The sequence below is a fragment of the Pteropus vampyrus genome, unplaced genomic scaffold, assembly GCF_000151845.1.
Source record: "Pteropus vampyrus isolate Shadow unplaced genomic scaffold, Pvam_2.0 Scaffold348, whole genome shotgun sequence".
In the NCBI taxonomy this organism is placed as follows: Eukaryota; Metazoa; Chordata; class Mammalia; order Chiroptera; family Pteropodidae; genus Pteropus; species Pteropus vampyrus.
In genome coordinates this window covers 144,094-169,592 of record NW_011889129.1, presented here as the reverse complement: position 1 = coordinate 169,592, position 25,499 = coordinate 144,094, and the positions used below count along the sequence as shown (strand labels likewise).

Genomic DNA, 25,499 nt, shown 5'->3' with positions numbered 1-25,499 from the left:
GGCCACATCATATTTCCCTTGCTTTAAACCACCACTGAGAAATACTGGTAGCATGAGAGAATCTGTGCTTAAAGGAAGCAAAAGTAGTTAATATGGCTGTAGTGTAGGGAGTAAAAAGGCAATGTGACAAGGGAAGAAGAAGGACAGGGAGACAGGACTCCTTCATAAAGAACCTTTAGGTTGCTATTCTAAGTGCGACAATGATTTTATCAGGGCTTGATATAGGGCTTTTAAAAATGTGTTTGATTTTGTTGTGGGGCAGAAGAAACTATAATGTAGAAGATAAACAGCAAATTAATAATGCTGTTAGAGGAAAAACAAAGATTCAACCATCCTTTTTTAAAGGTTAACATGTTCACTCTGCAAACGTCTGGTATCATATAATAATGCACTTTATTGGTTTGACAGCTATAAAAACTCTAGGACATAATTCCATGTGGTTTTCCCTTGTTTTTCTCATCTCTGAAATAAAGCTAAGTATCTCATTTGGTTATTATGAGAATTTAAAGAGACTTTGCTCGTAACTGTTTTTATATTCTTTTGTATAAAAGAAAATGGCTGGCTTAAATTCAATTTGTCTGTGAAACGACCTAGCCATTTTTATATATAGCTTTTAAGTCTTGTGTTAACTTGAATTATTCTGTTTATTTAGGTCTTAAGCCTGCTCAGGTTCTAAAGATGAAAGTAAATGGCTTTGGTGATTCAACCTTAATGACCTCCCTGTCATTTTTTTTAATCTCCAAGAAATTCGGGTTCTTTTTGTAACATGGAAGATATCTATGGAAGAACAGTTTATCCATGGTGACTGGCTGCTTTCTCTCTCTCTTTTCTCTCTACTACTTTTTGTTTTGAAAAATGTAAAACTCAAAGGAAAGTTGGAAGTCTAGATTCGTCAATTGTTTATATTTTACCACATTTGCTTTCTTTCTGTCACCTATCTACCTATGTAATTGTTTGCTGAATAATTTGAGAGTATGTTGCAGACACCATGACATTCCACCCATAAATACCTTAGACTGCATCTCCTAGGAACTAAGCATAACCACAATACCATCACAACACCTAAGAAATTGGACATTTATAGATTTAATATCATCTAATACACAGTTCATATTCTAATTTTTCCTAATTATTCCAGTAATGTCCACAGTAGCTGTTTTCACCTCCTGCCCGTCAATCCTGGATCCAAACAAAGATCATGTTTATGTTTAGTTTTCTTACTTTAGTCTCTTTAAATCTAGAACAGTTCCCCCAATTATATTTTGTCTTTTGTGACATTGATATTTTTGAAGAGTCTGGGCCAGATTTCTTGTAGAATTCACCTAAATATAGGTTTGTCTGATTGTTTCCTTATGGTTAGAGTCTGTTTAAATATGTTTGGCAAGAATACTACATAGATGATATGTGGATCTCCTTTTTAGAAAGCTCTCTGAGCCGTATTATGGAAACTACATATGGGATTGAAAGGTGTTAAATGGGGAAGCTGTAATAGTTATTTGGGTGAATGATATGGTGGCCTGAATTAGGGTAAAGGTGGTGGGGACTGAGGAAGGGAATTTGGGAAAGGTTTAGAAGATAGTCTTGATTAGCTCTGGTTGTGATAAATGATAGGGAAAAATCTAGGATAATTCTCAGGGTTACTGATAAATGACTATGTCATTCATTGATTCGGGGAATGTAAGAAACGTTTATTGGGGTGGCTGATGATTTTGTTTTTCATATGTACCATTTGAAATGCTCATGGATCATTTAGATAGAGATGATTGAGATTACCAGTCTGAAGTTCAGGAGATAAACCTTGGACTGGAGATTTAAATTTGGGACTAAAATATTAACTTACAGGTGGGAGTAAAGCCATAGGGATCAGTTTGCTTACAAAGAGTATTAGGTGAATAGTGATGGGATGATAGGGCATTCTTAGTTAAGATTTAGCCATACTTCAAAGTCTAGTGCTCTTTTCCTAGAATTCTTGTTTAGTTCTTCAGCATTTTAAGTTTTGAACTTGTTCCACTGATTTTGTCTTTAGTCACTAACTAAACTCATCACAGATTGCATTTGCTCCAGCTACACTACAGGATCACTGGCACTTACCCCATACTCATAGTGACCCATGTTTCATCCAGGTACCTTGGGTAAGTGTGGGGCTGTTTCCTCCAAATGAGCCACACTCCATTTGAGATGATACTGGAGTATGGAGATGGGAATGAAGGGTGCTAAATGATGAGGCACCCCCATCGTTACTTGGTTCAATCCCAGAATGTGCTGAGGCACATTATCCAAATCAACCAAACAATAAAAACAATCATACATCAACTGTGCATGTGCACATGTGTGTTTCTTCAATCCGGATTGCAATTCTGAGATGGAATTGTTCCAGATTGGCCTAGCAGAAAGTAAAGAAAGGAAACCCAAAGAATGTTTTCTCAGCCCCATGTAATGCTTTGACTTTATCAAACATGTGTGCTGTTTCTGCCTGGAGCCCTCAATATTTGGAGAAAACAGAGTCAGAACCTAATGATTCCTCCCCACTCCTCCAAGAAATCCTCTTCCAAGAAATCTTTTATACTTCCTCCACAGGTAGAAGCCTGAGTCACCAACGACACGAGAGTATTTTATTTACACTGTGGTCTTCTATTACCAAAAACCTTCCCATTCCCAACATGCTTAGACTCAAGTCAGGTGAATATCCACAAAATGGAAATTCTTATTCAGTGGCCTCTAAAGAGGAGATGAAGGAGCTTGACGATGTAAGAGGAGAAGGGAAAGCCTAAATAGTACTTGCAGGGAAAAGAAAGGCTGAGCCCAGTGGGGAAGGCTGATTTTCAGTTGCCAGTACCTGTTACTTCAGAACTGACATTTTCCAGATCTTACTTCAGGAAAGGCAACACCTGATTTCACTTAAAACTGCAGTATCTGCCCTGCTGCTTTTCCCTGACCAGGCCCATGCCTCATCAGCCAGAGCCATGAGGGCTACAAGAAAGATGTAGTTAGCGGGTGAGTGCGGATTGCGATGAGTGAGAACCTCTTGAGAGTTCTGATCTGATTGTGCAAGGGACTTAAGAGGTTTCTCCCACACACTAACACACATCAATAATATAGTCAAGTACCAGGAAGCAAATGAGAGAGCTGACACAATTATTAATCATAATGCTATATTTTGTTTTGATTGTTGTTGGTGTTGGTGTAATAGTTGTGGCTCTCTAGATTCTGCTTTCTTGAATCACCAACATTAATATGTGGAGCAGATAGAAATTTTTCTCTTAAACATTATATTAGCCTCACCAAAGAGAACTTTAAAAGTTGATCAGTGTACTAATGTTCAATTATTTTGTCTTTTTCTATTCTAAACCTTAATGTCTTCTCTGTCTTCACAGTAATTTTTCATGTACACACATACATACACACGTACATATGTGTGTACACGAATACATACAGTGAAGACAGAGAAAACATTAGGACCAGAATAAAATCTGTGTGTATATGTATGTATACGCAGTTGTAAAAAAATACTTAAAAATATATATGTTTATATGTATGTGTGTATACATATATTTACCCAAAAGATGATCCAAATTTCCTGATGTTAATTTAAATTTAATATATCTCAATTAAGGCTGGAATGAATCAAAAAGATTAAAATTGAAGCCAATATGGAAGATTTTAAAAGCACAAAAATATTTGCTTTGTAATTGAAGTTATCACTGAGATTAGCTATTCTTTCTTATAACCAGTATTTTAAACTCTGTATCTGGTAGATTGCTTGCCTCCACTTCATTTAGTTCTTTTTATGGAGTTTTCTCCTGTTGTTTAATTTGGAACATGTTTCCTTGTTTCTTCATTCTGGCTGCCTCTCTGTGTTTGTTTCTATGTATTAAGTAGATCTGTTACATCTACCAGTCTTGGCTGGGTGGCCTTGTCTAGTACGTGTCTTGTGGGGCCCAGTGGCATAATCTCCCTGGTTGCCTGAGCTGGATGTTCCTGAAGTGCCCCGTATGTGGATTATGTGTGCCCTCCTGTTGTAGGTGAGTCTTGATTGCTGTTGTCATGTCAGTCGGTGGGATTGACCCTCAGGCTTACTGGCTATGAGGATTGGCCATGACCATAGTGTATGAGTTACTGTGTGAGGGCTAACCCCTTGGGGTGGGATTTGTCCCAGAGGGCTCTAGCACCTGCTGAGACCACCCTTTGGGTGTGCCACTTGTGGGGTTAATCAGGTGGTGCTCTGTTGTAGTCTGGAGCCAGCCACCAGGTATATTGGTTTTGGAGCCTCTTAGAAGGGGTTCCCCATGCAGGCCAAGGTCAGCTGTTGCCTGTGACTGGCCTGGGGCTACCTGGTAGGAGCTACAAAGAGATCTTTGTTTGATTGCTACCTGTGTTGGACCTAGAGGCATGTGGGAAAGGCCATGCTGCGGACTAAGGCCGGCTGCCAACATACCAGGCCTGGGGAAGCTTAGCAAGAGGCCCAGGGCACCCTGAGGCCTGCTGGTCACCTGTCAGCTGCCCATATGGCTCAACTGCTGAAAGGGCTTTGGGCAGTACTCAATTTGGGTGAGGTGGTAGGGGTCTCAGGGAATCTCAGGGTGGGTTGAGTGGTATTTACCGGGTTAGTGCAGATTCAAATTGGGCATACGTGCTGAGCCTGGGGCCCACAGACTCCCAAGAATTGTCCAAGTCTGCAGCACAGGTCAAGCCCGACTGCCTGCCTGCCTCTGGGATAAATGTCTCCAGCAGTGAGCCAGCTGTGGTAAGCCAGGCTGGAGCCAGTGGATTTCACCAGGCCAGTGCAGGTTCAGATTTGGCCACGTAGAGGGAGGGCTCAACAAAGGAAAAATGATACCTGCCAGGTGGCTACATGAGAGGAGGGCTCAACTCAGGGACACTAGCTGCTGTCCCTCCAGCCCTCACTCTGAAGCCACTCAATTGCCTCTCCCTATATGTCTCTGGCACCTCCCAAGCCACTGTCCCTCCACTTGAGTCCAGGGTGAGTGCCTGCGAGTGAAAGAGTCTGTGTGCAGGCCCTTTAAGAGGAATGCCTGGGTTTTCCACAGCATTCCATCTCACCCAGCCAGATAGGATGGCCGCTGATTTTCACAGCCAGATGTTGTGGGAGCCCTTCTTCCCAGCCCTGGTGCTCTTGGCTGGGGAGCCTGGTGTGGGGCTGCAACCCCTCATTCCCTTTGGGGGACCTCTGCAGCCAAGATATCCCTTCTGATCCTCATGTGGGTGTGGGACCGGCCCATTTCACATCTCTGCCTCTTCTACCAGTCTTGACATGGCTTCTTCTTTATATCCTTAGTTATAGGTCTACTCAGCTAGACTTCAGATGATTTTTCTAGGTTCATTGTTCTATCATTTAGTTGTAATTTTAATGTCAGGAGAGGAGGCAAGAACAGAGTCTACCTACTCTACCATCTTAACTAGAACTCCTTGTTTTTGGTTATTGCTGACATATAAGACTGATCATCTCAACTTCATTGACAATGTTATTTATATGTATTACTATCATAAAATAATAGTTATATTGCTTTTTCATCTGCTAAAATTATTGTTCTATACCTTTTCTTCATTTTTTTCTTCTCTCTCTCATCTCTATCTCTATCTCTCTATCCCTCTATTTCTCTCTCTATATTGCTTTCTGTCATCTGTCTTGTTAGATATTTGATTATTTTATTAGTCTTTTAAAAATAAGCTTATGATATTGTATGATTTTCTGCTTTTTTAATCTTTCAATATTTATCTCCTTTTGATCAGATAAATGCTTATACCTTTTATTTATTTAATAACTTTAGCTCTATTGACTTTTTGCTGAGAAAGGTGAGGATTTAGCTCATAGCTACCTTCTTCTTTCTCTTTTCTTCCTAATATTTGATTGTTTTATGATATAAATATATTTAATAAAGGATAAATATTATGTTTATATTCACCAAACATATAAACCTATAATATATTAATGTATTTAAATATATAAATATTTTAGAATATCTATTATCATTATAACTTTAAATAATATATTTTAACTGCCACTTCTTGTTCTGCCTACTTTTGATAGTATTTCTTGATGCTCTGCTCTATAAATTGAAGGTATTAATACTGCTACTCTTTTATATACTTCCTCTTTCAAAACTCTGCCTTTTTCAGCAACACATTTACTTTTACCTTATCTTTGGTGTTATTTACATCTTATTCTTCAATCCCAACCAAATCCTCTATGCTTTACTATATAAAGTATCCAAAAATTTAAAAAGCAATAAAAAGGATTTACAGAATTATGCCATATAAAAGTCATTTACTGCTATGACAGGACTATGCTAGATTGACATTATCCACTTTATAGCCACTCAAAGAATTTTCCTATCATCACGGTCAAACAATTTCTCCTTTATACTTTTTTAACTGCTTAAGACCATGTCGCATTTCAGATTACTTTATATTTGAACTTGACTTTGTTATTCAGCTGTTTTATTTTCAAGTTTTTAAACTGCTTTTGTTTCCCTTACAAAATATGTCTTCCATGTTCACATATTTTTCTAACTCTTTCATCTAATGTAAGCTTATTCTCCTCTAGATTTTCTACATAAGTCTCATTCTTGGACCTTCCATTATTACTCTCTGAGTTCAATATACTTTCTCTGGACCTCATGGCTTCCTGTGTCGCTTAACTGAATTGCAACCTTAAGTAATTCCTTTAAGGGAGTGCATGTAAGTTACATTTTCTCAGTTCTTGTTTGAGGACTCCTTTTTTAATATTGAGGCATTTTATGGACACTCCACTTAAGACCAGTTGTAATTTTGGTTTCACTGATTAAGAAAATAAGTGAGGACAGGAAATTATTATGAATTCAATAACGTTTTTAAATATAATGTGTTTTCTGTTAACCCCAGAAGTATCTATAGCTATTCAGAAAGTATCAGCATATATGTATATGGCATATGTTATTTATTCATCCTAGACATGGAATAATGTCTGGAATTCTGCAGTAACTTGTCCATAGTTCTTGAGTTGGGAACTCAGTATGAGATAAGAATGCTTTTTACATTTTTAAAGAATTGTTTTAAAAAGAAGGGAAAGAGTATGTAAAAGAGTATGTGACCCACAAAACCTATTTATTACATGGCCCTTTACAGAAAAAGTCTCCTGTTTTAAAATAAAGGAAAACTTTATAGGAGAGAAACAGGTTATAGCTTACTGGACAACAAAGGGAAAGAATATTTCAGAGTGAGGAAACTGGATGAGTAAAAGCATAGAGGTCTAAGTATAACTGATAGTAGGATTCACTGGAGATTGAAAACAGTGCCATATCATCAAGCCTCTAGAAGTGATAAGATTCTTAGAGAAACTTGCATAAGCCCAGATAGAACAATGCACATGTTCTTTGTTTCACAACAACCAAGTGCTAGGTTGTATTGTTTGCTAACAGAGTGGGAAACCTTTTCATTCTAGAATTCATGTGAACTACACTCATAGAAATATTGGGGATTATATTCAAAAGAACATAGTTTATACAGAAGATTGAAGCAATGGCACTGAAGACTTAATAAAAGAACTTCTACAAAAGCATCTCCTTAAATTATATGCTAAATATTGCATATTAAGTATTTTTCAAATTTTCTTCTATTCCTTTCGATGTAGAGAGGTACAGGAAAGGACTATAGATTTCTGCCTAGATAAACCTTATTTATGTAGAAATGCAGACTTGATGAAAACTGAAAAATAAAAGTCTCACTCCCCTTCCTTACTTTCACTTCTCCTCCTCCCAAATTACGAGATCCCAAATTACCAGACTTAGCAATTTTGCTTTCTTACAACAAAATGATTATTCATATACCCTATATATATGTATATATATATATATAATATATGATTATGTATGTGTGTGCATATATGTATACATGATTATATCACTCAGAAGGATCATATTATACCATGAGAAGGGATGAAGAAGTACAAATTAGTAGTTACAAAACAGTCACAGGTATGTAGAGTACAACATAAAGAATATAGTCAATATTATTGTAACGATTGTGTTTAGTGCCAGATGTGTGCTAGAGTAATCAGAAGGATCATTTCATAAACTATATAAATGTCTAACCATTGTACTGTATACCTGAAACTAAAATAGGAAGAAAAACTTTTTAAAAATAATATAGCTCGATATTCTTTTCTTATAAATATATACAGATCTACTTTGTTCCTTTTAAAAACATTTTATATTGAATTTTAGGCTTATGGAAAAGTTCATCAAATTTTATGAACTCATAATGCATATATATGTCATAGAGTTTTCATATACTATTGATCCAGCTTCCCTTAACATTTGACATACCTATAATACAATTATAGAAATAAGAAAATAACATTGATGCAATATTATTAACTAACCTATAGGCCTTCCTTTTTCAAATTTGGCTTGTTTTCCCACTGCTCTCTTTTTTCTATTCTAGGATCCTATTTAGGACACTATGTTGCATTTAGTTGTCAAGTCTCCTTCAATCTCTGATTGTTCCTCAGTCTTTTATTCTTTTTCATGACCTGGACACTTTGAACAGTTATTTTGTAGAATGTACCTTTAATTTGGGTTTTTGATGGTTTCTAATAATTAAATTGAGATTTCACATATACGGTCATTTTACCTATTCTTACTTTTCTCAGGACTTCATATCAGTATCTTATGTCATAATGTCTACTAAGGTTAATTTTGATCACAGAAGTAAGATGGTGTCTGTCAGGTTTCTCTTCTGCAAAGTTACGATTTTTATCTCTGTAGCTAATATCTTTTAGGGAAATAATTTGAGGCAATCCAAATACCTTTGTTTTCATCATCAGGCTCTTGAATACTAATTTTAGCATCCATTAATGGTCTTGACTGCAAGAATTATTACTGAGGTGTTACCTAATAGCAATTTTATATATTTTTTAATTGGCATTCTGAGAGGAATAGCTGTTCCTTCTCTCTCCTTTATTTAGTTATTTATTTATACAAATAACTTGGTAGTTATTTTATTCTGTGGGTTATCATCTGATAATATATTTATTTATTTTATTTTGTTGTTCAAATTGTCTCAGCCTTGGCCATTGGTTAAGGTTGGCCCTTATGTCCTTTTGACATGTCTTTATAATTTTTGAGCACTTCCTTACTTTCTGGTACCACAAAATGTTCTAGGCTCATCCGTATTATCTCCAACTTAGCTCTGGCACCAGCCTTTTCTCCAAATACCTTGATTTCTTTTATTAGAGATTGGTATTTAGGAACCAAGATCTGGGTGCTAGGTGTGCTCATTGATACTGGAATGGATTGCTTCCAGGACTGCTCAGATATATATCACACCCATATACACATCTATATTTCTATATCTCTCCATCTGTATGTACATTAAAAACCATGAATTACATTGATAACTCCAATTTCAGTTCAACTCCACAGAGTTTATTCTAGCCTTCTCCCTTTCCTTATTGGAATCTCTTTCTGTAACATAGATTCTTTATAATTTGTTTAACCAGTTCCCATTTGGTAGGCATTTGGGTTGTTTTTAGCTGTTGGCTACTTGCAATGATAATCATTGTACATATATATTGGAGAAATTTTTCAATATATTTATTGCAAGTATGTGGGGGGGGGTGTATTAGTGTCTAATGGTGGAATTACATGGTGTAAGGAAATGTACATTTAAAATTTTGGTGGATATTTACAAACTATCTTCAAGAAATACTGTCTGCATCTTTTAAAATCATTTTCTTAAGGGCAAATTTCTTAAAAGCAATCCTAGCTTGTTTACTAATGTCAGTGTCTCTGTTACTCTTTTCCTGTCACCATTTAGATGGACCTCTGATTCCATCACTATACTTACTGGCATTTAGTTTTCCCTTTAATCTAGTTAAATTGATTAATGTAGTCTTTAATCTCTAGCCCAGAGCCTTCTGATAGTGTTGTAACTTTTATTTGCAGACATTTCTGAAGTCTTATTCTCCTTCAACAGCTTCAGTCAACTTACAGACATTTATGCTGATTTCTTTATAACCTAGTTAAGGCTTAATTACCTTGACTAAATGGAAGATGTTTCTCTTTATATTAAAATTAGCTCTTAGCTTAGATATATCTTCACTCTTTGCAAAATGGCTGTTTTTCCCCTAAGCAGTTTTCAAACTGTTCTCTCTTAATAGCTACAATTAAAAATGTCTCCCTTCTAATTGGCTGTACTCACTAATTCAAATGGTTCCCCATTAACTGATGGTTTTTTTCTAAATTAAAAGAGGCAGAGTTGGTTCAGAGTTCACCTCACTATGTTTGACTCTTACATTTCTTTCCAGCTTCCACTAGAAATTCCTGTTACTCCATTCTCTATTGGATTGTCAGCTATGCCTCCCCTGTATTATTCACTCCAAAGTGAACATTTAAAGCAATGAGGATATCATTTTAATGTATTTAACAGAATGGAGTAATAGACATAATCTAGAGGGAATTTGCTACAACAAATAGTGATTATTAAGTTTGGATGTTTAGGGTGTAGACAGATTGTAAATGGCATTGAATGGGCCTAAATAACACCTGTATGATTAGATATTTATTAAAGCTTATTGTGTATCAGACACGGAAATGGATGCTAAAAAAGTAGACGTGGTACCTTCTCTTTGGCAATTACTCCAGTCTAATGTTAGAGAGGGAGGCAGAGCTGAACAGTGATAGCATGGTTGGCTATTGCTGTAATAAGAGTTGATCAATAGCTGGGAGAGACCAGAGGAGAGGGACCCCCAGTATCTCTACCTTAAGGAGTCAGGGAAGACCTCACAGAGAAGGCCATTGACCTAGGCTATAAAGAATGAAGATGAGAGTAGGAAGAATATTCCAGGCAAAAATTAAAAGCTAAGAACAACAGGGAGCCACAGAATAATGTGGAATGATGGGGAATACTAATGTGGCCCAAATTTTATCAGACTGGTATTTGACAAACTTTTGACAATTGTAAGCAAGTATCACACAAGAAACATGTATTTGTTTTAAGGACTCAGTCCAATCTTATTCATTTCTAAACTGGCACCCCCCCCCCAAAAAGGCTAAAACGCTTTCTTTGTGACTATGGTGTTCTTTCTAAACCTTCATGTGAAGGGAGAGTTGTTTTTTCTGTGTGGGTAAAGACTTAGACACATGATCCTACTCTTAGTTAAGTTTTTGGAGGACAGTACTGGTGACTCCAAAAGGGGAAATTGGTGCTGAGTAGTATAGAGTAGTGTCAGCTTATTCTAATTATGAATACAGGATAATATGAACAGATTATCAAATCACATGACCAACAAAATATAGAGATCAGTCACACTTGAGCAGAGCTCAATTAATACTTTGGTGTCAGTCCTCTAAAGCAGCTGCCCCACCTCCTTATGACAAGGGAGGAAAATATAATGGAAAAGGCCCTGTTTGGGGTAGAGTTAATACTGGGATGACATCCTAGATATTGCATTATATAGTAGTTTTAATGCTTCATCTTGATAGAACTCTGGAGAGTCACATGGGGAAGCCAAAATTACTTAACAGATCACTATTTAATGCCCAAGTGACACTTATGGCTCCATAATTTCTATAGAAGAGGAACTTAGAGGTGACTGTCGGTTTGGAAAGTGAGAGATGGAGCCAGGTCTATAAGCTTTGTTGTAGATACACTTTACATAAGATTAAGAAAAAGTTAATCGACCCTGTTAAAGATTGGGGGCAGGGAGTTAGGGTAACCATTATATTAGGGGAAATAAGCAAAATCAGGATAAAAGAGGGAGAAACCAATTTTGGAGAGGGAGTCAAGGAAGGTGAGAATCAAAAACGTAGGTGCTCAGCAGAAAAAGGAGCAGGGGCAAGGACTGGAATAGGCTGCTTTGAGGACATTGGTATCAGTAAGTCAGAAAATCCCTTGACATTTCCACTCTCCCTCATTTACAGCTCTGTACCTCTCCTAACCTTTCAAAATATTTTACTTGGAATTATATCTTAAGTTGATAGTTCTCCCTTGACTCTGGATTTATATATTTTGCCCACTCAAATTCTTTACTTCTATGTCTTATATGGCATCTCAAACTTAATATGTCCCAAAACAAATTTTGATCTTCGTCTTTGCCTTTTCCCATCTCCCATACTTCCATACTTCCTTCTTCAATGTCAAGTTCATCCTTCTGCTGCTTAAGCCAGAAACTTTGGAGTTTTCCTTAAATCCCCTTTTTTCTCATACCCCCACATCCAACCCTTCAGCAAATCTTAGCAGCTCTATCTTTAAAACAATCCAGGAACCCAACCACTTCCACCACTCTGCTGTTACCACCCTTGTCCACACTGTTAACATCCTCTGCCTGAATTATTACTGTAGACTCATAACTACTTTTTCCTTGCTCTCCTTTTGCCCTCTATTCCCTTTCCAGTCTCTTTTCAGTTCAGCAGCCAAAGCAGTGCTTTTAAAATGTGAATCGGGTCATATTCAAAACCATCCAGTGGTTTCCTACGAAATTCCAGTTAAAAGCCAAAGTCTTTACATGGCCACTAAGGTCCTACACAGTCTGGACCTGCTACCATTCTCATCTCCTCTCCCAGTGCTCTCCCTTTCACTCATTCTGGGGCGGCCATACAGCCCCTTTTCTGTTCTTCACATTCATCAGTCTCATATCTGTCATGAACCTTCACCTTTACTATACTCTCTACCTGGAATTCTTTCCATAGTTATCCACTTGACTTACCCTCTCACCTATTTAGGGTTGCTGTTCAAATATTACATTATCAGTGAGGCTTATTTAAAATAGTATATCACTCCCATTTGTTCTCTACCCTGCTTTACCTCTCCATGTCAACCCACACCACAGTTAAACTAAACATAAACTCCATGAGGCTAGGACCCTTTTTCTCTTTTGTTCATTGCTATAACCCTAGAGTGTATAATATTGCCAGGCATATATTAGGTAATCAGTAAATATTTGTTGAATAAATGAATAAATCCTACAAGAAATTCTAGCGACCAGTTGCTGAGATAAACGAGAGTTGGACTGTTTTGTTTTTAAAGTGCCAGGTCCTTAGGAAACTAAAGAAAATGGCTATCATTCATATCTTTGTGTGAATTCAATGATCTTATCTGTTTGTAATATAAAACTGAGATTAGCCTCATAAAAGAAATGGCTTTTTGGCAAAATGAGGTCTTGGGTTTTGTTTTTTAAAAACTTACCTCTGGTGCTTCTCTAGTAACTCCTTTGTTTCTTTTCTTCCTGTTATTACCACAGAACTTCAGCAAGTAAGTTAAATATACCAGAGCCTATTCCTTTTTCTCTACTGCTCATTACATTCACACTCCCACCCTAAATCTAGTTCCTAACCTCACTGTTTGATTAACCATAATGGATGGGTTTTTTTTTCCTCAGTCTTTTTTCTCCTCAGTCTCTCACCAATACCTACTGTCATTCACCAGCACCTCCTGACATTGGTGCCTTAAGACTACATTTCTATGTTCTCCTCCTTCTCTGCCCCCTTTTTTCCCTTTTTTTTTCTTGACCTTAATATGTAGACATTTCTTTAGATTTTGTCCTTCAGAAACCTCAAGAGCTTTCACAGCGTCAATTACTATCACACAATATATACGACTCCTAAGCCTATTCTCTCTTACCTCTCAGGCTCCAGATCCTCATCTTCAACTGCCTGCTAGACAAGGCTCCTTTCAATTATATTCATAAGAAATGTCAGGGAACCTGACTAGAGGACATAGAAGCATTGGCACCCTCTGGTGGAGAGAGCAGAAAGTCATCTTTAAGTATCTGCTTCCTTAGATGGCACCTAATAGCAGATGTTGCAAGGAAGATTACATTTGTTGAACATCTACTAAATGCTTTTTATTCAAACATATGTAATTTTCTAATAAACTCTAGAGTACGTCTCTTGAGCTAGCAATAATAACTATTAGATCTCTTTTGGGGACCTCTCAATTTCTTACTAGACCACTTACATGCAACAAAAAGGATTTGGGTTATGAGAACTCTTCAGCATGATTTTAAGGCAGGAAATTGCTCTCTGATGCTGTGAATGATATAATGAGATACAGAACCAGCCTTAAGGAACTTAATAGTTTAACTGGGAAACAAGCCATTCACTCTGGAAAAGTGACTAAAGCAAGAGGTAAATCCCAAGGTAAGACAATGTCACAGGCGATGTCACTAGGCACTCAGATGTCAATAAATGGTATAGATGCTATGTTTAGAGATGGTCACGATCACTGTAGGGAGGTTGCTGTGTTCAAGAATGACTTGATACAAGTCAAACTTATTGTTAATGGAGTATTTTCCAAACTTCTAGAACTCTAATTCTCAATTTTTGCCATGTTAACAAACCATCTATATTGTTATTTCTCCACACTTTTCTTTAGGCTGACACTTTTTTTTAAGTAAATACCTTTTGCCTTGTCTTAAACCATTAAAACTACAAAATCACAGCTTTAATGTTCTTTTGTGTTTGTTTTTCATAAGCACAGGAAATCCTCATTTTATGGAGATAATTGTAGTAAGTACTCACTTAAATTGTTGATAGGTTCTGTAACTTTCAGCAAAACAATGTATAATAAAACTAACTTTACCATAGGCTAATTGATATAAACAAGAATTAAGACCCTAGACCACCTATAACATCTCATCAATGTTATAACAAAATAGCATTAAACAAAACGACATTATTTGAGGACATGCTGCAGGTCTAGAAAAAGGCCACTTAAAAGGGATCAATCTACCTAAAAAGAATATTGATCATTTGTATTAAATTTTGGTGAAAAAGTTTTAATAGGATTTTAGTTTATAAATGAAACTAAAAATGTTCATTGCAGTATTATTCATGGTGGCCAAGACACAGAAACAACTGAAGTGTCCTTCGATAAATGATTAGATAAAGACTATATGGTACATATATACAGTGGAGTACTGTTCAGCCATAAGAAAAGATGAAATACTGCTATTTTCAACAATATGGATGGATCTTGATTTTATCATTCTAAAACCAAAAAAGTTGAGAATCATATGATTTCACTCATATGTCAGATATAAAACTGAAAGCAACAAATGAACAAGACAAAAAAGCAAAAACTCATAGAAACAGACAAGTTTAGAGGTTATCAGAGGGTAAGTGGGGGAGGTAGATAAGGATAAAGGGGGTCAAATATGTGGTGACAGAAGGAGATCTGACTTTGGGTGATGAATGTACAATGCAATATACATATGATGTATTATAGAATTGGACGCTTGAAACCTACATAATTTTATTAACCATTTCACCTCAATAAATTTACTTAAAAAAGAAACTAAAAATTATGAAAATAAATGTATTTTACTATATACTTAAATTATAAGCTACTGTTGAAATTATAAGCAATTTGAATGAACAAAATATTATTTTATTAAACAGTGAGTATTTTTCTGATAAAATAATTTAACTTTTTTGGCACATCATAAATATTAAAAGACTTCAAAATAGACTTCTCAATCTTTTAATATTCAAATTATTTTGTGATTAACCTATTTAGTTGTCTTTGTGAGTTATCTCTTGTTCAGTTAACTGATCTAATTCTTCTAAATTCTTATTTGTTAGTAGATTTTCATGTAATCTGAGCAATTATCAGATGATTTTTTTTTTTACCTCATAAAATTCTGTCTCTTTTGCTCAGATCCGCAACTTGGCTTTCTAATAGATTTATATTGTGTTTGCATTATATTGGAGAAATTGAAAACATTATTGATTTGCTTAGTGAGGATGGTGCCAACTGGAAGGAATTTTTTAAGTCAGTTTTCAATTCAACAGTGAATATTTTGGTGTTAAGATGACTTTTTATTTCCTCATGCATCTTTTCACTCTAGGACAGCTTTGGCAAACATTTTATACTGGAGAAACACTTGAAATACTTTCCAAGTCTCAGGGAACCTCTAGATAAAATTTATATCTAAAGTTTATATATATCAATGTGATCATTTAGTTGTAGACATTTTAATCCAATAATAATTACCAATGGTCTGTAAAAAAGGCAGTGATTTTTTTTTTTTTTTTGAGGATCTGTTTAGTTGGGCCCACTTCTTAGCCTATTCTTTTGTAGGTTCCCCCTCTCCACAAAGGATACCAACTCTAATGTAGATATCCTTTGGTATAGATAGAAGAAACTTCAGATAATTATTACTCAGTTTTTTTGTATCTTAGTCAAGTAGGGCTAAGTCTTATCACAAATTTCTATCATACAGATGCTATCAAGGTGTGGTATGTGATATATGGTTAAGTGCAAGGATAAGTTTTTCCCACCTATTAAAGCTAAAAGTGACTTTTTAGACAACCTTTCCTGAAAAAAAGTAGTTAACTTTCTTTTTATGAATTTGAAGACTTATAAGGGAAACACAATATGTTGTTGTTAAATAACTGATTTAAGCCAAAATGGATTATAATTCTTCTAAAGGTAGGCTCGTTAGGTTTATTTAAATAAAGTTTATGAATTTATTTTAATTAATGTTGTTTTCAGTATGAAGATAAATTAACAATGTTGAATAATAAAGTTACAAAAACTATATGTCAAAGCAATATGAATAAGATTATAGCCTGAGTTTGGAGAAACATGGCAGAGTAAGAGACATCCTCAGATCTCTCCTCTTGAAACAACAATAAACTGAATATCTAAAACTCGACAAAAAACACCCCAACTGCACACCAGCACGTCTGAGCGTGGGATCTGCGCATAAGAACTATGACAGGTCAGAACCCCGAGTGTCAAGCGGAGGACTGGAAGAAAGAAAGAAGCTGCCTTTATCAGCCACTGGAGCTCTCTGTAGGAGGAGGGTGAAGGGAGACAGTGCAGGGAGTTCCTCAACAGCCCTGCCTAGGAGTGCTGTGAGCTCCATGTGGCCGGTGGCAGGGCCCAGTCATCAGGGCAGAAAGCAGAGAAGCAGGACAGCAGAGAAACAACAGTTGATTTTTACCAGCTGCAGTTGCAAAACTGGGGCTGAGCGGCAGCCCTCAAACCCCAGCCCAGAGGGCCCTTCCCCTGATATCCTCCGAGACTGAACACCACGGAGCCCAAGGGAATCTGAGCAAACGATACCAAAACTGTCACTAACACTGACAGGGACTGAGACTAAGGGTAGTGAGCACAATTAAACATCTATAAGGAAAAGAAGGCATTATTAAGGCTTTATGTAAAGCAGGGATCAGGGAGGCTTAGACTCCACCTACTGGAAAGCAAAAGAAAAGTGCCTTCTTTGCAACAGGCTAAAGAGAGACCTTTATATAATAAATTATCTTTCTGGAAAAACAACAGAATACACTTCTATTAATGCCCAGGAAAAGAAATAGTCCATTAAACACCATGAACAACCAAAGTGACAAGACATCTCAGAAAGAAAGAGAAAAATCTCCAGAAAATGAGCTTACAGACATAGAAATCTGCAACTTAAATCACAGCGAATTCAGGATGATACTTCTGAAAAAACTCAATGAGTTCCAAAACTAGTCATATCAACAATTTCAGAATTTGAAAAAACACCTAGATGAGCAAAATTAGTTATTTATCAAGGAGATTGAAACCCTCAAAAAGAATAGAATAGATCTTCTGGAGATAAAAAAAAAAAAACACACACTGCAAAAGTTGAAAAATTAAATAGCAAGCTTGGGAAATAGAATCAACCAAATAGAAGAAAGGATCAGTGATATCGAAGACAGAAATCTAGAAAAAAATCAGAAGAAAGAAGAGAGAAACCGAAGAATGAAAAATAATGAAAGAGAAATACAAGAACTAGCTGATACCACCAGGAGAGGAAACATAAGAATAACGGGCATTCTCAAAGGCAAGGAAAAGGAGCAGGGACTAGAAAGCATTTTCAAACAAATAGTGGATGAGAATTTCCCAAACCTAAGGAACGAGCTGGAGCTTGGAATTCAAGGAGTTCCAAGAAAGATACTGAGGGATGCTTCATAATGATAAAGGGAATCATGCACCAAGAAGATAAAACACTTATTAATATCTATGCTCCCAATCAGGGACCCCCAAAATATGTAAAGCAATTACTAACAGAACTAAAGGGAGAAACAGACAAAACACTATCATAGTAGGGGACATAAATACCCCACTGTCAGATATGGACAAATCATCCAAACAGAAAATCAATAAGGAAATAACATCTTTAAATGGCACATTAGACACAGTTGACATTTACAGAGCCTTCCATCCCAAAACAGCTGCTTATATATTCTTCTCTTCTCTAGTGCACATGGAACATTCTCAAGAATCGACTACATACTGGGACACAGAGATAGCCTCAACAAATATAAGAGGGTTGAAATCATACCAACCATATTCTCTGATCATAACACTTTGAAACTAGAGATCAACTGCAAAAAGAAATCAGGAAGAACCACAAATACATGGAGATTAAACAACATGCTATGAAAGAATAACTGGGTCAGAGAAGAAATAAAAACAGAAATCAAGAGATACATAGAAACGAATGATAATGATAGTACAACATACCAAAACTTTTGGGACATGGCAAAAGCGATCATAAGAAGAAAGTTCCTATCATTATGGACATATCTCCAAAAACAAGAATGAGCCCAAATAAATGACCTAATGCTTCATCTTAAAAAACTAGAAAAGGAAGAACAAATGAAACCTAAAGTCAGCAGGAGGCAAGAAATAATCAAAATTAGAGCAGAAATAAATGAAATCGAAAACAAAATATCAGTAGAAAAAATAAATGCAACCAAGAGCTGGTTCTTTGAGAAGGTTAATAAAATTGACAAAACCCTGGCTAGACTCACTAAAGAAAAAAGAGAAAGGACACAAATAAACAAAATCAGAGATGAAAGAGGGGAAATTATGACTGACACCACAGAAATACAAAGAATCATACAGGAATACTATGAAAAAGTATATAACACCAACTTTAATAACCTAGAAGAAATGGACCAGTCCTTAGAAAAATACAATCTTCCTAGCTGAATCAAAAAGAACTGGAAAATCTAAATACACCAATCAGCAGTATGGAAATTAAAACGATGACCAAAAAATCAAAGCCCAGGACCAGATAGCTTCACCAGTGAATTCTATCAAACATTCAAAGATTTAAAACCTATTCTCCTCAAACTATTCCAAAAAATCGAAGAGGAGGCAATTCTTCCCAGATCATTTTATGAGGCCAGTATCACCCTGATACCAAAACCTGGTTAAGATAACACCAAAAAAAGAAAACTATAGACCAATATCTGTCATGAACACAGATGCAAAAATCCTAAATAAGATACTAGCAAACCAAATACAGCAACATATTAAAAAGATTATACATCACGATCAAGTGGGCTTCATCTCAGAGGCACAGGGATGATTCAACATACACGAATCGATTAATGTGATACACCACATCAACAAATTAAAAAATAAGAATCATATCATATCGATAGATGCAGAAAAAGCCTTTGACAAGATAGAGCATCCATTTATGGTCAAAACACTTAACAAAGTCTGTATAGAAGGAAAGTACCTTAACATAACAAAGGCTATATATGACAAACTCTCAGCCAACAATATACTGAATGGTGAAAAACTAAAAACCTTCCTTCTAAAGTCAGGAACAAGGCAAGGCTGTCCACTATTGCATTGTTATTCAATATAACATTGGAGGTCCTAGCAAGGGCAATTAGGCAAGAGAAAGATATAAAAGGTATCCAAATAGGAAATGAAGAAGACAACTGTCACTATTTGCAGATGACATGATTCTCTATATAGAAAACCCTAAAGGCCCCACAAGAACAGTACTAGAAACAATAAGCAAATACAGTAAAGTTTCTAGAAACAAAATCAACGTTCAAAAATCCATAGCATTCCTATACTCTAATAATGAAGTATCAGAAAAAGAAGTGGAAAAAATAATTCCTTTTGCAATTGCAGCAAAAAAAAAAAAAAAAAAAAAAAAAAAAAAAACTAGGAATAAATTTAACGAAAAATGTGAAGGATTTATGTAATGAAAACTACAAGTCCTTATTAAAGGAAGTTGAAGAAGATACAAAGAAATGGAAAGATATTCCATGTTCTTGGATTGGAAGAATCAACATAGTTAAAATGACTATATTATCTAAAGCATTATACAGATTTAATGCAATCCGCATCAAAATCTTATTGGCATTTTTTGAAAGAAATAGAACAAAAAAATCTTCAGATTTGTATGGAAGCACAAAAGACCCCAAATTGCCAAAGCCATCCTGAGAAAAAAGAACGAGGCTGGAGGCATCACTCTGCCCGACTTCAAATTATACTACAAAGTGACAGTAATCAAAATGGCATGATATTGGCAGCAAAACAGACACACGGACCAGTGGAACAGATTTGAAAGTCCAGAAGTAAACCCATATTTATGTGGGCAAAAAAACCCCAAAAACATTCAGTGGAGAATGGAAAGCCTCTTCAATAAGTGATGCTGGGAAAACTGGAAAGCCACCTGCAAAAGAATGAAACTAGACTGTTGTCTGTCACCACACACCTAAATTAACTTTAAATGGATTAAGGACCTGAATATAAGACCTGACATAATAAAATGCATAGAAGAAAACATAGGAACTAAACTCAAGGACCTTGGACTTAAAGAGGATTTTAGGAATTTGACTTCAAAAGCAATGGAAGTAAAAGCTAAAAGAAATGAATGGGACTACATCAAACTAAAAAGCTTCTACTCAGCAAAAGAAATCATCAACAAGGTAAAGAGAGCCATCCGAACTGGAAAATATATTTGCAAGCAACACCGCTGATAAGGGCCTAATATCCAAAATCTATAAAGAAGTCATATGACTCAATAACAACAAAAAAACAAATGATCCAATCAAAAAAAATGGGCAAAGGACCTGAACAGGCACTTCTCCCTAGATGATGTACAAATGACCAACGAATATTTGAGAAGATGTTCAACATCGCTAGCTATTAGGGAAATGCAAATCAAAACCACAATGAGATACCATCTCATACCTGTTCGAATAGCTATAATCAACAGAACAAGTAATAACAAATGTTGGAGAGGATGTGAAGAAAAAGGAATCCTCATACACTGCTGGTGGGACTGTAAATTGGTACAGCCACTATGGAAAACAGTATGGAGGTTCCTCAAAAAACTAAGAATTGATCTACCATATAATCCAGCAATCCCTCTACTGAGTATTTACCCCAGAGAGTTGAAACCCCATATCCAAAAAGATATTTGCACACTGATATTCATAGCAGCATTATTCACAGTGGCCAGGACATGGAAGCAATCAAAGTGTCCTTTGATAGATGATTGGCTAAAGAATCTGTGTTACATATATACAATGGAATATTAGCCAGAAGGAGAGATAAAATACTGCCATTTGCGACAACATGGATGGACCTTGAGATAATCATGCTAAGCGAAATAAGCCAGATAGAAAAAGTTGAAAATCACATGATATCACTTATATGTGAGATATAAACCTCAAAGCAACAAATGAACACGACAAATAACACAGAGACTCATGGACATGTACTATAGACTAATGGTTACCAGAGGATAGGAGGTTGGAGAAGAGGGGGTAGGTAGATGGTTAAAATGGGTCAAATAGGTGGTTACAGAAAGAAATCTATGAGAGGTGAACACACAGTATAAATATATATATGCCTTACTGTTAAAGTGTACAGCTGAAACTTATTGGATATCGTTAACCAATGTCACCATAAAAAATTAATTTAAAAAAAAGATTATAGCCAAAGACAAATTTTATATAAAACTTTGAAAAACTCATTTTCTTACTGATTGGCATGATTAGGCTCATGTAGATAATTATAAAATTAATATACATATGTGTTGGTTCATGATGACTTTAATAGGCCTATAAATGCATTTTAATTTTAATTGTTATTTTGGAACTAAAAATAAATAATTAAGTTTATTTCTTTAATGTGAAACCTATACCTTTTGTTGTTGTTGCATATTGTTGCTTGATTCTGGGTTGAATGTGAGAAAGTTCCCATGGATGTTATTTTCAACTGAATGAGACAATTTCTGCCCTTGTACTTAATGCCTCTTTAAAAATACTTTCTTATACGTCTAAGATAAAAATGGCAGCCCCCCACTCCCATCCCACTTCAAAACTGATAATAAACTCAACCAAATGATCATGGTCCCACTTTATAGGTCCAGGCGATCTATAACAATTACTAATGTGGCACCTTCATCACTCTGCATCATCTTTTGTGGAATACCCTAGTGACATCTTGTGGAACTACCCCCTCATGTTCCAGAGAACCCTATTTGAGAACCCTGCTCTAGGGACTTAGTTAATGAATACTGGGATAATGTGAACTCCTGTACGTAATTATTAATCTATTTTTTTTTTATCTGTATACCACTTAAAGTCATGTCATCCATACCTTGAGAAACACTGCCTACCAAGGACAATTAAGATCTGGATATGTTTAAAAGAGGAAAAAGGGCATGCCAAATGAGAGTAATTAGAGCAAAGGCCAATGGGTAGGAATTTTATGGTAAATAGAACTGGCTGACACCAACAAAGAACTCGTTGACAACAATAGAGAGGCCTGAATTTGATGGGGAAGGGTGAAATATTGAGTTGTAGAGGTCTTGAACTAACTATGGAAGAAAATGGTCTTGAAAATCCACTAAGGTTTTTAGGGTGAGTAAAGCTGATGAAAATTATCGGGGGAACATAAATCTGACAGGATAAGAAGAATCTAGAGGTAGACGTGCATGTACAGATATGGAAATGAGAGCCAGAAATAGAATGATGGCAGTAGAAATAGGAATGTGATGGGTATGGGACACAGGTGAGTAGAGTTGATGGTATCTGAGATCAACCTGAAAACGAGCATATTTATACTAATGGTTATGGTATTTCCATTCCTAGAAATATTAATACTGTGGAATTGGGCAAAATTTTTTTGGAAGTGCTGCTAGGCTGAGCTATTTTTCTAGACTCACCGGGCAGTCCTTTTTTGGCCTTGTCTCCCGACACTATTCCTATCATTTCATAAAGGAGTACAGACCCAGTAGTGCCAAATCTTCTGATTTTTCAAGAAAAAATAGAAATCTAGCTATTTTATAATATCTTCCCATTTTAAAATGTTAGCAGTTGAGTTTTTGTTTTAGTTTCTTTTATTTGTTTATTTTTTTTGTAAAACATACTGTGGAGTAGGCTTAGTTGCCAAATTTCAACCTTTGTCTGGAATAGTGTGTGCTGCTTTCTAAAGTCATCTAGAAATGTATCATGAACCAAAAGTTAATAGTACCTTTTAGAATCCTTTGTGTAATGCCTATTAGCAGGTAGCTCATAGAAAGGCTTTTTGTAGTAGCTAATATTTTTGTTTGGTTGAAATGTTGATTTGAATGTTACAAGCCTTTCTCTGCTTCTTCCCAGCCAGGTCTCTAGACAAACTTTATAACTTCGCTGATTGCTCTGGACTCCACCTGATTTTTGCTCTAAATGCACTGCGTCGTAATCCCAATAACTCCTGGAACAGTTCTAGTGCCCTGAGTCTGTTGAAGTACAGTGCCAGCAAAAAATACAACATTTCCTGGGAACTGGGTAATGGTAAGTAAGGATATTATTTCTTCTGAATTGACAAGATAAAGGATAGCAAATAAGTTGGCCCGAAATATAGTCTGTCAGACCATCTCTAGTTCACTAGCCCAAAAACCATTTGGGATGTTAGCCACTGAGTTGACCTTCCAAATAGTAAAAGACAAAATACTGAAGGGCGGTAGATTTAGTGAGTCCACACCATTTGCATCTATACTCATCCCTAGTTACCCCATTCCAAATATGAGGAAAAAGTCATATGTGATTTATAACTAACAAATTGATGTTAAACAAGGTACAACCTGTGTGAACAGCCTGAGGTGCATTTTACAATGTGTGTTCTACAAGGTGACCCTTATAATATTTCAAAAGAGCTTGGCCGAATATATTGGGGGGCTTCTCTATAGTATATACACCTCCGGAAGGTTCATAATATACATTAGCATGCAGGAGATGTTAAGAAGTCCTGCTGTGATGAAATTTATGTAACTTTTTTTTAACCCAGCATTTCTTAAACCTTTTATCCAGGATTGGTTTTACGGGTGTACAACCTGTGCAGTCAAATATATCCCACACTTAGAAGAGACCCATGCTTGGCTTAATGATCTACTAATGATCTAATAATTTTGAAATTATTTCTTAATTTTTTAACAGGGAGACCCACATTTTCATTTTTCACCGGGCTCTGCAAATTCTGATTCTTTAATTAAAAGACATTTTGGAAAACCTTAGAACAAGACAATTGATTCTAACAAATCAAGATTTCTGTTAAAATTATTGTAACAAATTGATATCAATATTTTTGTTCATGGCCTCGTATATCTATAGCTAACCCAAATTTGTTTGGAGTGCCATGTATGAGGGCCTTATAAGAATAAGTGTCCTATTGGCCTATCTGTAGCCATTAACTAGAATGTAGTTTTCAGGTTTTTTCCTCTTTTCCTTTCTCTCTTCCTCCCCGGAGTGGGAAAATTGGGGAAGAGTTAGGAACCAGACAGAGAGCCACTGAGCTAAACAGAAGATGCTTTGGCTATAGAGGGGAAGTGCTGGGGTAGCCTGAGGTTGTTCATCTTCCCAACCTGTCTGGGTACATACATTCTGTGACAAGAGCAAGAATGATAGAATTAGCTTTGAACTAGGACAAATTATTACATAGTAGGCAAAGTCTTTTACTGATCTCTCCCCTTCTCATCTTCTATTTTATACTCCTTGACATTCTTTGGTATTTTATGTCGTCTGCTCATGACCATCCTCCTAACCTTACCCTGCTGCAATATCAGACTCCACCCAGCTTAGCTCTCTTCCCCAAACAGAATAAACTATTCTTCAAACAGTGCATTCTCCAAACAGGGCATTAAACCTGTCATGAGGGACCAATTAGGTGTAATGTTTAAAATGGGTGAGTATAAGACAGCAAGGAGTGGTAGGGCCTCTGATGAACTAGAGAATACATGCTCTGCCTAAAGGCTGAAGGCTTTATTTTTGTTTGCTTAAAATATTGTGCTACTTAAATACCATTGGTTTATTTTTTAAAAATCAGCTAGTTCTAGATAAACCCAAAGCAATCAAAACATACCTATAAGTAATTGATAGGTAATAATTTCTCCAGGGTTTTTGGCATCGCTGAATGTGGGAGCTTGCTAAACTAAATAAATCTTTAATTAGTATAAATGGAGTGATACCAATTTCTATATATACCTATCCATTCCAGACAACTGAGAGCTTCCCTTCCCATCCACCTCCTTCCCCAAAATTATGCTACATAGTTTGGAGATGGAGCTAATTACATTTTTAAAATGCCGTTTAGTCCACCTTAGCCACACAACACTTGATTACCATCATCAAATTTTTATAGGGAGGAGAAAAGGCACAGTGACAGATAAGAAAATAAATAAGTATATAGATAGGAAAATAACCAAATCTATTAACTTAAAAATT

At 36.0% G+C, this 25,499-nt stretch overlaps 1 protein-coding gene across 1 annotated transcript in view; it reads left to right on the top strand.

Moving 5' to 3' along the window:
- LOC105304661 (inactive heparanase-2) overlaps positions 1-25,499 on the top strand; it is a gene marked incomplete at its 3' end in the record, with an annotated part of 440,017 nt that overhangs the window by 319,110 nt on the left and 95,408 nt on the right. Inside the window, exon 4 of the mRNA XM_011378912.1 lies at positions 23,400-23,573. Within this exon, the coding sequence (XP_011377214.1) occupies positions 23,400-23,573 (174 nt within the window). The remainder of the gene's footprint in view (positions 1-23,399; positions 23,574-25,499) is intronic.